This window comes from Cydia strobilella, chromosome 22 (genome assembly GCF_947568885.1).
Source record: "Cydia strobilella chromosome 22, ilCydStro3.1, whole genome shotgun sequence".
Taxonomy (NCBI): Eukaryota; Metazoa; Arthropoda; class Insecta; order Lepidoptera; family Tortricidae; genus Cydia; species Cydia strobilella.
The window spans coordinates 6,465,473-6,479,224 of NC_086062.1; the positions used below are offsets into that span (position 1 = coordinate 6,465,473).

At 35.7% G+C, this 13,752-nt stretch overlaps 1 protein-coding gene across 1 annotated transcript in view; it reads left to right on the forward strand.

Annotated features, from left to right (window-relative positions):
• Window positions 1-13,752, forward strand: part of LOC134751456 (transmembrane and coiled-coil domains protein 2) — a 57,336-nt gene that overhangs the window by 17,248 nt on the left and 26,336 nt on the right. The window contains exons 2-3 of the mRNA XM_063686864.1: window positions 7,985-8,096; window positions 9,293-9,441. Of these exons, the coding sequence (XP_063542934.1) occupies window positions 9,307-9,441 (135 nt within the window). The 5' untranslated portion in view covers window positions 7,985-8,096; window positions 9,293-9,306. The remainder of the gene's footprint in view (window positions 1-7,984; window positions 8,097-9,292; window positions 9,442-13,752) is intronic.

Genomic DNA, 13,752 nt, shown 5'->3' on the forward strand with positions numbered 1-13,752 from the left:
AAGTTAACGTTAGCGTGAATGTGTTGCTAGTTTTTGCCCACGACTTCAGCTTGGTACATACTCGTATTCACTCCTAAACCGTCAGTGTCTATTTTACGATCTTAGGGTAAGAATTTCAGGAATAAACACAATATAACCATATAAGTAGAACGTTAAAATTGCCTTTCAAACAGGCTTGATCTTTCTCTCATGTCAAATTCGATAGCTAGGTAGCAGAGCTACCACGGCGCATAAAAGAAACAGTGCTTTTTGTTTAACAGATTAGGGTTTGTGACGAAAAAATATCTCTGAAAATTCCAACTATGTATATTAACCACTGTTAAATAATAAGTAAAAAAACCCGGCCATGTGCGAGTCGGACTCGCGCACCGAGGGTTCCGTACTTTTTAGTATTTGTTATAGCGGCAACAAAAATACATCATCTGTGAAAATTTCAACTGTCTAACTATGACGGTTCGTGAGATACAGCCTGGTGACAGACAGACGGATAGCGGAGTCTTAGTAATAGGGTCCTGTTTTACCCTTTGGGTACGGAACCCTAAAAACTACAAATGACATCTGTGTTCCAAGTTTTGTCCTAATCAGTATTTTTGCATGAAAGAAAAGAAACATTCATATGCAATATATACATATACATCCTCACAAATGATTTCGTTATGTGTTCGACTTTTCATCCTAACTCTCGTTGCTATTCGCACAATATTTATAAGACTAGACTATGTACATATTTCTTAAATTTCTTTCTGCTAACTGAAAAATATACCGATTGAAATTTACGGATTGTTCTCAGTCGCTCCGTATAGAAGTTAAGTAAAAATATAACCATGCACTTTCAACTATATTTCCATTAGTGACTCACGACTCGAATCGAACAGTCTAGAATGGTATTCCAGTCTACTGAACCGTGCGGCTGGTAATTTGCAGTGGGGTTGAAATCGATAATACATTGCTATCGTGTTTGTCATTAGTTCTTTATCAGTATGTTTATTTTTAGGTACCTATATGAGTTATTTTGATAACGTGTCGCGTGTGCTAACTAAAATTTAAGTCTACAAACAACTCGAAATACGCAGATCCGTATTAATAATTCTAAATGAAATATACTCATTTTAGAGACGTAGAAAAAAAGCTTTAATTACTGGATTACAAACACCTAAAGTAATTTCAAAATTAGTAATTGAACTTTTTTTTTGCGTTTCTCTTTTAATGTTTTAATGTTTATTTGGGCACAAACGGTACATGTTTCTTATAACTAGTGTCTTATACATAATTCTTGTTTTTGTCCGTGAGTGTAGTGCCTGTTTTTACCAAATCACGCTTAAAGCACTGAACTTTTGACTAAATAAAAGGTGAGGCGAGAGTAATATTTATTCCCCAGTGAGATATTTATCCCCAACAAAGAGCAATAAAAAAGAGAAAGGCGAGAGTAAATTTATAAAATAGCGGACAAAATAGCGAGCAGAAGCTTCTTGTCACATTAACTTAACTACATTTGTATGTAATAAGCTCTTTATTGTACAAATCACAAAACACAAATATGGCACAGGATAGGCAGTACAAAGGCGAACTTATCCCTTTAAGGGATTTCTTCAAGTTAACCTTTGAGTAGATGAGAATTGATGAGGATGATGGATGATTGTATTGAATCGATAGTATAAACACTTGCATGTCTAAAGCATACCTATTTACGTTTTAAATACCGTTAAAAATACCAATTGAAGCATTGTATGCTAATATGTAGACTAAAAGCTCTTAATTTTTTTTATCTTATGAAGTAGGCAGTTGCCCGACATTGACTCATCCTCTGAGCTTTTTCCTGTTAAGGTCTGTGACATGATAAAACGCAGGACCACTCAAATCGATTACCGAGTAGAAGTGACTTGAAGGCCAGTATAAATGAGGTCCCCTATTAAACATGATTGTTACGGGTCTCAAAATCACGATACACTAGCTGTGACCTACGTTTGCGTATCCAATGGGAATATATGGGCAGAAGTCAAGCACCATTGGGTTGACATATGACGCAATATTCTTGTACGACACAAATGCCTCTTTGTATTAATATGCAATTACTTTGCCGTAAGTATGATTCCACTCGACTATCATTAATATGCAATTCATGTCCATGTTTTATACGATGCGTGATGGCAAACAATCGTTCGGTCTACATGAGAGTAATCCAAATTGTTACATGATGCGCGTTTCTGACCCTTTGATATATGAGGTCGTGTATTAACCGAACCAAAACTATACAAACGAAATAGATAGCATAACTAGGGGGACACCACGAGTGCGAGCCAAAAATAATTTTGGCGCAGGTAGTAAAATCACTACATAGTATAAAACAAAGTCGCTTCCTGCTGTCTAGATGGATGTCTGTCCCTATGTATGATTAGATCTTTAAAACTACGGATTTTGATGCGGTTTTTAGGGTTCCGTACCTCAAAAGGAAAAAACGGAACCCTTATAGGATCATTCGTGCGTCTGTCTGTCTGTCCGTCTGTCACAGCCTATTTTCTCCGAAACTACTGGGCCTATTAAGTTGAAATTTGGTATACATATGTAAGTTTGTGACCCAAAGACGGACATGTAACGTAAACAAATGAATTTTAAACACGGGGGCCACTTTTGGGGGGTAAATGAGAAAATTAAAAAATAAACTTTTTCAAACTATCGTGTTACATATCAAATGAAAGAGCTCATTGTGAGAATCTCAAATATATTTTTTGTTATAATTTTATGATAAACAGTTTAGAAGTTATTCAAGAAAATAGGCAAAAAATGACAATTCCCCCCTTTATCTCCGAAAGTACTGGGTCTAAAATTTTGAAAAAAATACACAAAATAGTTCTTACCTATAGATTACAGGAAAACCTATTAGAAATGTGCAGTCAAGCGCGAGTCGGATTTAATCACTTAGTTTTTGATCCGGCCCCTACGGGTTTTTTAAAGACATTTCACTCACGTTTCACATAAAAAATACATTGTTTAAATTATGTCATGTACGGAACCATTGGAACGCGAGAACGCGAGTCCGACTCGCACTTGGCCGGTTTTTTTAAATAGATAGAGTGATTCAAGAGGAAGGTTTATATGTATAATACATCAGCATTGCACCCGTGCGAAGCCGGGGCGGGACGCTAGTTAGGTATAATTGGACCGAATTAAAATCTGCAACCTAGATACGATTACCTAATCATCCTATTACAGATAAAATTTTACGATGTAAGTGATCATAAAGATTAATTGTCTCCATTTGATTGGCAATATAATGTCGCAAATGGGTTAATAGCGGTTTTATTATTCATTAATTTTAGAATTGTCCAAATTAAAATATTATTAAGTAATACTAACTCATTTTAGTTGTAGTATCTTAGTTTTTTAGTATTTAGTATTAATAATTTTAGTTTTAATTTTTAGTTAAGAACTTACTAACAATGCTATGGACCTATGAGTTGTCTGAAAATAAACGAATTTTATTTATTTATTTATTTAATTCTTTTTTAGAACTCCATTCTAATCAGTTCATTCTAAAACTATGTTATAAAAGACAAAATGTTAGCCGTAGATTTACAGGTCATATCTAGACCACTAACATAAAGTAACTTATACTAGAGCGGTACTGTTATAGTAAATTTTGTAACCCCAATAAATTCACTGCCATCTGTCGACACACTTTAAAACTAAAAATAAAGATTTATAATTAATTATGATTTTTTACATTGTGATGTGTGGACCTATGTTGTCTTTTAAATAAACGGATTTATTATTATTTATTATTATAAAAATACGATAAAATGTATTTTAATATGGATATGTGATTTTTTTTATTTGCATTAATTATTTTTATGATTTTGACCCATGTTCTTTTACTGATATGCGTTAAAATTGTTAAATAACAAACGAAACCGTCAACGCCATCTATACGACAGTAGGCCACAGCTAGTAGCGCCCTCTGAACGAGAATCAAATTTTCTTGATTTTCGAGGCACGTTTTTTCCTTAGACTGTATCCATCTATTACGGAGTTATATCTATCTTTGCCACTAATAAACATACTGTCGTCAAAAGGACAGGATTTCACAAGTAGATTCATTGACAACACAGTACATTCATTAACAAAGAAATGGCTTAATATACTTATTACAAAACTATCCAGTCCGCGAAAAGGTTGCGAAATCTGGCCTCGGGTCAAAAAGTTCGGAGACCCCTAGAATAAACTATCCCAACACTGGCCTATAAAACTTTGACTTGTCTAAGTAGGATTTACGGCATCTCAGGAGGCTAATAAGTTAGGCGGTGTCACCTGAAGGAGGATTAGTTGTGACCCCTACCTGTTTATAATGCATGCCTCGTAAATAGACCCGTGAGGTCACGCATTATAGACTTAGAAGCTTCTTATACGGACAGGTTAACTAAGACATGCCGAGGCGTTCTTGCATTTTACTTGAATCTTTTCATAAATAAGTTTTCGCTAAGCCCGCTTAAAATGTATTATAATTAGGTTTTTTCTATGTATGGATTTAATACTCTAGCTAAGCTTACTTTTTTCTCTATGCTCATTTGTACATACTATCATTATTATTCATTATGCTCCTGTTTATCTGATAGACTGCGTGTTTAGCATATGAGATTTTGATACAAGGACACTTCAATTCTAGGTGATGGTAAAATTGGTAAATAAACGTTGGAATTGGAATAAATAGGTACATAATATTTTCAATTGATATGAATTAAATGTGCAGGAACATGTTTTGTTACGGACGAGAAAGAAAGCAACACTTTATCATAAACACAATGACGCACCAAAAGATTAAAACGCTTTAAAAACTACAACAGTCATTAGTGGACGTTTTAAGTAAGGTTTGCCGTCGAGTTCTCCTTGAAAAGCTTCAGAGGTTTATTACTGTTACGTCGCTACGAAATATGGCTACGGCATACGGCACCGTTTTTGGGGCACCTTTGGCTTTTAGGGTTTTAGTTCTAATTACGAATATCTCCCATTTTGAACGCGAAGTTTAGGCGCTCGAGTATTCTAGCCGGAATAGCACTTTCAGTTGAAGTAGGCAGTTAGGTAATAGCCGGGATACTAACTAGGTTTTAAAGTTTTAATGGAATAATTTTAACATGTATGTGACACAGTTTCAAATGTTCACTAAAGTTTGAGGTCTAAATTATCATCGCTACAAGTATATGTATGTACCAAGTTACCAACTGGGATACATATGAACAGTCGTGCGAAAACCTATCTAGTTTAGACTGCAAAGGTAGTACATAGCGTCTTAATTTTAGACATTAATACACACACATATCATTAATATTACTTTTCTTAATCTAGCTGGGTTTATTGTTTTTTTATTTTGAAATGAAAAACAACAACGCCAATTCAAGAGCCCGTATAATGCGTGCACGCTTAAAATTATTTTCAATGCATTGTTTCCAATAACTATTAGCATAACAATAACCAGGTATTACAAATGCGGCCAAATTTCAATGTAAACACTGTCGGTTACGTCTGTTATGTTTATGATGTAAGGTGACCTGTATTCTATATGTTTATTATGCTGTTTTTATATTTAGATGTAAAAAGGGATCTCGCTAGATGGCTGGATCAAGAGCCAAATATGTATAGAATCATTTGCATATATTTTTCTTTACCTAAGCAAATGTACAAAAACAATAAATATAAGTGATTTAATACGTATATTGATGTATAAAATATCTGAACTGCATCTATATGTTGTAATTGCGATAAATCTAATGCCACTATACGTTTAACTCCGCTAAGCCATTTGACTGTAGACCGTGCCAAATAAATAGATATATGTACGAACATCATCTGGTAACACGTTCTTTAGAGTTATTACCATACCTACATGTATCTATTTATGTCGGTTACGAGCTCTACAATTGGCTGAATATATTGTTGTTTACCGTAAATTACATCTGCTACCCAGTCATATTTAATTATTTATTATTGTCCAACAATCCTATTACTATACGAGATTATATTTACATTTAGGTAGGTGATGCAAAATATCGAATACCAGTATCCTGGTTTGCGGTTATGTTAAACTTAGGTGTATGAAGACATAATTTTAATATCGCAAAACAGGAAATTGACAGCCGGAAACTAATACCTATCCTGTAGAAGCCGTCTAATGATGTGTAAACAAAATAGGAAATTAATTAAATGATAAAATAAAAATTATACAATAAATACAAATTGTTTTCCCAGGAAAACAAACACCCTAGTGTCTGTTTTCATGTTTGTTTATGGTTATGTTTGGTATATGCAATTCATTATATTGAGTTCAGGAAATTAACTTCAATTAAACAAACGTTTAGGAATCTCACTCACCTGTTCACGATGTCTTCACTTGTGTATCGGACTGTCAAAACTCGGAAAACCGGTAACAAAATAACCGCGACTCCGCTACCAGCCATTTTATTTGTCTTCATTTTCACATTTCTTCTTCATACATATGACATTTCTTCTCCTTTCTGGGTTATAGGTACCTACTCAGCAATTAGGTCCATGTCTCTGCTGTGGATATACCAAAAGAGCTAGAAATCCTATAATATTCTCATTGAAACTCAATTCGCTTTAAAATCATTATACGCACACAACAACTTTTTATACAGTATTTAGTAATAGATTTTGTTTTAAAAACTTTGCATATGCACTATATTCCTTCCAGAGAACGGCTATTATGTATATTATAAAGTCTTAGACACATCCAGTGCGTAATGTTAGTAACTGAGTTAAAAATCGTAATGATCTGGTACTCATGTTTCATATTGAATCATTAACGTCTCTTTTTGAATCCCTTTATAATGAAGAGAAATAGCCACAAGTAATATATTAAGTATAGAAGCAAGCAAGCAAGCAAGTTAAGAAAATACACAAACGCCTGTGAAAAGCGTCACGCAACTTCCACTCCCCTCGTCACATCCGTCGATGGAGTCTTCGCTCCGCAAATGTCCACCTTCATCAAACATCTCGGTGAAGCCATCGCTGACCGATGGAACAGATCCCTTGGTGTAGTAATGGGCTGGCTAAGATCCAAAATTATGATTTCCCTAATCCGAGCCACCAGCATGTGTATAATCCGTGGGACACGGCACAGATTTAAATCCATCCAACATTTCTTCGGTTTCAATGACGGTGCAGCCCTACCCAACCCTCTAACCTGTACTAGCGTCGTTTTCTTGTTGTTGGTCATTTCTGTTTTTTTTTTATAATTTTACATTTTTATAAATAAATTGAATTAAATTGAGGTTTATAGGATTCGCTTTAGTATAAGCATGTTTAATTTTATTTACAAACTAAATAAAAAAGGTCATTGTTACATGACTAATGAATTTTTTGTTTGTTTAAACCTTACATTAAAATGGTGTCACATGGGTGTCACAATGGCGATGTCAGTGCCTATCATAGACATGTTATATACAAGTAGTTAGTGCCTATACATATTATACTCTTTGGTCAGTGCATGGATAATCATAATCGTCATAATCGCAAACTTTATGGTAATAATAGAGTTTCAAACGTTTCAAATTCAAATATTAAATGCAAACCTCTTTCAAAAATTACAATCGATTTAATTCCCGTAGCAGATTTATTCGATAATAATAAATGTTTTGAAGTCGCATTGTTGTCACAACCTAATATAAAACCTTAACTATTATATGCTCTTTGCCTATAATAGTTAAGTGACAGCTGTCTCAGTACCCTATCAGTATGAAAATAATAAATAAATACTTAAAAGAATAAAAATCAATTGTATTATTCATAAATTTGTATAAAACAATTACATGAATATCTGAAATCCACGAATCTTGAAAGCTACGTACTTTTTATACAAATAAATACCAACTCCGAACCTTTTAAGCCCTAGCATCTGTTGTCTGTAACTTCCATTAAGTGATTTACAACTTACGTGTTAAGACTGTAAGTAATAATTAATTTCTCATCTTTTCAGGGATTTCCAGGAATGGAGCCGTCACCGACAACCGCCGACATCTTACTATCAAGATTATTATGAATTGAAACAGCGAACTCTCGCTGTTATGTCTCCTCTTAAGGTTTAGTTTGTGAGTACCCTTCTGTGTTACTTAACCTTTCATAAGCCCTTTCGTAAAATTTATATTAAATCAATAACTTTCTAATAGTCATTTGATTGGCTATAATAGGACCCATACGGGTCGATAAAGATTCAAAAAGATCACAGCTGTTTCGATTTTCCATCGCAAATACCTCCGTTGTGACACGAGTCCTTAAAATAATCAAGTCCAAACGGCTTGGCTTGGGCCACATACAACAGAGAAAAAGGCAAAAAAGGCTCCTCTGGTTTTAATTCTCATACTTACGCAAGTACGAGTAGTTTGTGGCACAAGTAACATGGTGTTATTATATCGCCTGGCCGCCCATAAAAAGGTGTCCCGTTCCATTAAATTTTGAACTTTTCCTTTGACAAATCAAAATTGCATGTCTTGGCAAGATTTCATGTCTGGGCGGCTAGAGGATATAACGTATATTATTATACTTAAAGTAGTCATAAGAATTTTTTGTAGACAACGTTTTTTTTTGTTTTATGGACTCGTTTCTGTCATTAAGACTTGCCATTGTATTACCATTTTATTCCAATATGTTTCTAATGACGAACGTGAGGCGATTGTTAATTTCAATAAATGATACTAGGTCAGAGTCTTTTCCTTGTTTTCCACAACTCAACTCATTGACAGATATGAATATGAATTTATCAAATACAGATGTGCGTTCTTAGATGCTTTCATGGTTGTCATTTTATGTCTGATACGCCTTTTATATACAGTAAGCCTAGCACTCCGGTATAATAAAACGCCATATGTTTTCGTTATATGTAAATTGCCGCAAAAGGCATGCTTCTGATACCGAATTAGACAATGCTAAGGAAGCTAGTCCTTTCCTCACTAAATAGGCTACTGGCTGGAGAAATCATTTTGGACTGTAACTGTCTGAAAATAAATATTTATTATTTATTTTTATTTTATTGGGTGATTCAAATTTTTCTGGTCACTCGTTACCCAAGATTACAGGGTCCTGGGGTCCCTCTTAAAACCCTGGTTTTATGGGATTTAAAATAAGCAAACATTCATTTTTACTTAGCACATTAGTAGAACACAGTAGGCATAACATTTTCTTCTAACTATGCTACTATTGTCGTCTAGCTGACGGGACAGAATAACAACAAAAATAAGTTGATCCACGCTATTACTTAATAATTTTAATACATATTTACCTTTCAAAGGTCAACACACCACAATGGACACCCTGCACGTGGGCCATGGGCACAGCCTCGTCTCCAGCAGGAGCCAGTCGCCATCTTGTACGGAGCTGGCGCAGCCTGCCGCCGACGCCATCAGACGCGTGCAGTCGCCCTCCACCGCGCTCCACAGCGTGAGTACAGACTCCACACACGTAGAGCACAGTCTCCAGCAGCCAGTCGCCATCTTGTACGGAGCTGGCGCAGCCTGCCGCCGACGCCATCAGACGCGTGCAGTCGCCCTCCACCGCGCTCCACAGCGTGAGTACAGACTCCACACACGTAGAGCACAGTCTCCAGCAGCCAGTCGCCATCTTGTACGGAGCTGGCGCAGCCTGCCGCCGACGCCATCAGACGCGTGCAGTCGCCTTCCACCGCGCTCCACAGCGTGAGTACAGACTCCACACACGTAGAGCACAGTCTCCAGCAGCCAGTCGCCATCTTGTACGGAGCTGGTGCAGCCTGCCGCCGACGCCATCAGACGCGTGCAGTCGCCTTCCACCGCGCTCCACAGCGTGAGTACAGACTCCACACACGTAGAGCACAGTCTCCAGCAGCCAGTCGCCATCTTGTACGGAGCTGGCGCATCCATGAGGCGTTCAACCCACAGACCATGCAGGCACTCAAAGTGTTGATTTAAAGAGGTACTACTAAATTACCGAGATATTTAAACCTATAGTTTTTTAAACCAAACCTGAAAGGACAATAATAACAAGGTGTAGATGTAGACAGTTGACAGAGCCATTACTTAATTTTGAATTCCTTGGTGAATGTTGAGGTATTAGAATCACTATAACTATACATTTTGGAGAACAACTAACATTTTATGATTTTATATAACTTCAAAATTTATGCATAATGTGTTTCATACTTTAGAGAGTCCAATAATCGAATGAACTACAGACCATTTTATTAAAAACATATTAAACTAATTTAGAGTGCACAATCCCGTAGATAAGGCTATCTGTCCATTCCATCACACTCACAAATCCGGTCATTATCCGCAAGGCCGCCTGTTTCAGTTAAACCAGTTATTTTTTGCCTGCTGATGAGTATGTGATACATTTCGCATTAATAGAGTGAGACGACGCATGGTGATTTATTTGAAAAGGTTGATGGTACGCTAAAGGCAGTAAATGTTTGACCTAAGATTCAAGAGTCATATGATGGTACATTGATGCTTAATTTAGCATTTGATATATTCTTCCTTCCATGACGTGCAAGACAAAGACATACTTAGGTACTAATCCGTGTAGAGTCAAAAGCCAATAGTTATTATCTACGTTTTATTAGCTTGCTAGTTTATTTATTTACAAATTGTCTGTTAAATAAATACTATAAGTTTTGATGATGGTGGTGGAATACGCCGATATTGCGATTAAAAGCCACACCCCATACGTGGCAGCGAGACATTAGCCGAAAAAATTCAAAAATCCGAAAACCAAAGCTACCTGACCCGTATAAAATTGATACTTGGATACCTGAAATCCGTCAGCTTAAGATACTAAACTTTATTAAGTCCATAATACATACATACATGTCATACAAAAGCTCAAAATGTCAGCTTAAGTATTATTTTCGAAATTACTTAACTATAATATAATTATATCGTAGGTAATTGAAAATTGTTTGTAAAGCGAGCACGTCCAAAGCCCGAGTGGCGCCGACATCTCACGAACATCCGATATTGCATATTGAATTCGCCAGTAAAGCTTTTCGCCATGTTTGCTGCTGAAAAAAGCTTTAAGGGTACACATATCAAATTTATATTGAGACATCGAAGGAAAACGCCATAAGTAATAACGCCATAAGTTAATTTTATATTTATATTTATACTGGCAATAACTCTGGTTATTGGTTTGTTGCTTATCTATCGCATTAGGCAAAACCTTTAATGATAGATTTAAGTTTTAATTACTAAATAAAAAAAGTTAATTTTGTCACTTTATCAGCTATGGGAATTACAAGTTTTGGATTAAAGGAAACCCGTGTCAAAAAAGTTTGCGTGTTCGAATCTCGCTGGGAGGCAAGAATTTCTCCGTTGCTCCTTTAGTTTCTAATAAGCGGCATTCGTGCCCTAACTGAAATGTCTTAATTAATTGATTTAGTTTTTTTTAATTTTCAAAAAATGCTGTGAGCGTAAGATGATCGCCGTCGTAATAAGTGTTTGTCTCTTTTAATCGCGAGATGTTAAGAAGTCACATTAGAATAGTGTACCATACGACCATCATATCCGTATTTATAATTTACGTTACTGTTAAAATCTTCATTTTAATATTAGAAAGATATTTTTAAATTGGCGAGGCACGATTTCTATTTAAACTAGGAATATATTCGTGTTCGCACCAATTACGAATCCATACTAATATTATAAATGCGAAAGTGTGTCTGTCTGTCTGTTACCTCTTCACGCTTAAACCGCCGAACCGATTTAGTTGAAATTTGATATAGACTTATAGAGATAATTTGAGTCTCGGGGAAGGACATAGGGTAGTTTTTATCCCAGAAATCATCCTTTAGGGGGTGAAAAGGGGGGTGGAAGTTTGCATGGGAAGTCGATAAAAAATAAACTACCCAAATTACTAACTCCACGCTGACGAAATCGCGGGCAAAAGCTAGTAGCTCAATAAACCAGATTAATATAACATCCGTTACCGCATTCGTTTGATCTTTGTTCGAATATCCGACAAATCCTTGCTTTAACGTGAAATCGCCTTCACCTACAAGCTCAATCACGATCATTCGGTTCGTTTGATACTATATTTTGTATTACTATGGTTTTGTATGCGAAGTATATTTCAGATTGGCTCAAATGCTTTACAATGTTATTTCTAAGTGATAATTTCAAATATTGCGATGGTAAAATTTTGTTGTATGGGAAGATTCATTGTTCACTGCTGATTGCCGCTGATCAGTCTGTTCATTGTGATAGTGCAATTTGCCCTAAGTCTCACAGCCCCAGCGTTTATCGGGCATGATAACAGCACGACGCTTTTTGTCATCACACGCTAGTAAGAGGCGAGCGCTATGTCATGTTAACTCAAACGTGACAAGAACGACCATAACCTCTTAATTTCCGAGTTCCTTTTAAAAGGACAAAATCAAATCGTTCTTTGAACTATCATGGAATAAAGGAAGGTATAATAATTGAAATCCTAAGACCGCTAAAATCGTAAGTAGCCAACTAAACGAAATGTAGGTACGATTACTTAAAGGTGACATTCTACTAATTTCTATAAGAAACAGCATACACATCATTGTCACAATACATAATATAGTTAATTATCAGAATAAAAAATACAATTTTTTAAACTATAAAATATACTTACCTACAAAAAAAAAACGAACGCAATTACAAAGAAAATACCCCTTCTAACAAGTCGGACTGCGGCATGGACCCCATGACACTGGCGGCGTTCTAGGAAGGTTCTAAATTAAAAACTACAAAAATGACTGAAAAAAAGCATTACGCGAAGGTACGGTGAGGTCAGACCATTGCGATACATGACATTGACCTTAATTTAACTAACGATTGAAGTTTGTTAGAAAGGTTTGAGGCTCGGAGGTCTTCCGGGTCACTCTACGATGTTATTATATGTCTAGTTTAGTCCTTGTTCTTGTAGCCCTTCCTCTTAGTCAATCTTCCACTTTTAAATACTTTTTTCTAAGGCCCTTCTTAGCCCAAAGTGTTAGTCAAAACAATCAACTAATTTAAGTGCGTCATAGCGTCATTAACTCTATCTACTCATTGCCATTATCTATCTATATTATGTTATAATAACAGTAACACAATCAATCTAGATAATGCTTGTTAGATCTTTATCTATCTCCATTAGCAGTTGTTTTGATTCAATAGTCTTCAGTTTGGTCCTTCCATATTTACGTTCACAACGTCTGCTAATACTTAAAAGAGCCGTGAAACAGTGTTTAAAAAGTAGACAAGCAAACTGCCTATCAAATTTAGTGCAAAAAAGAGTAATAAACAAGTTTAATGCCACTAAAAATGCCGTAAAAACATGACGTGCGAATCAGAGAGTGCCGTGCTACTTCGATTCGACGTTTGGCATGATATATGTGTAGAGTTTTTAGTAAAAGTAGTCTTGTTCTTGGTGGGTAATCTGTTGTTGTGTGTGTTGCGAATGATGCTTCCACGGAATCCACGGACATAGGGAATAAGGTAAATGTTTATTATTAGAGGTATTAGTCGTCCGGGTTTCCTGTTGCCAATGGTAGCATTAAATATCTACAGATTTAGGTACATTACACGGACGCATTGTGTTGTTATTTTTATTTATTTATTTAATAATAAATCTTACAGATATCCTTACAGTTACCCAATGTTAATTATATTCATTGGCTAACAGTTCCAAATGTGGTGAAAGTGCTTGCCAAATAATATAATTTGCGACATCATTCACAACCAGAAATTCGAAATTTGTAAGTGT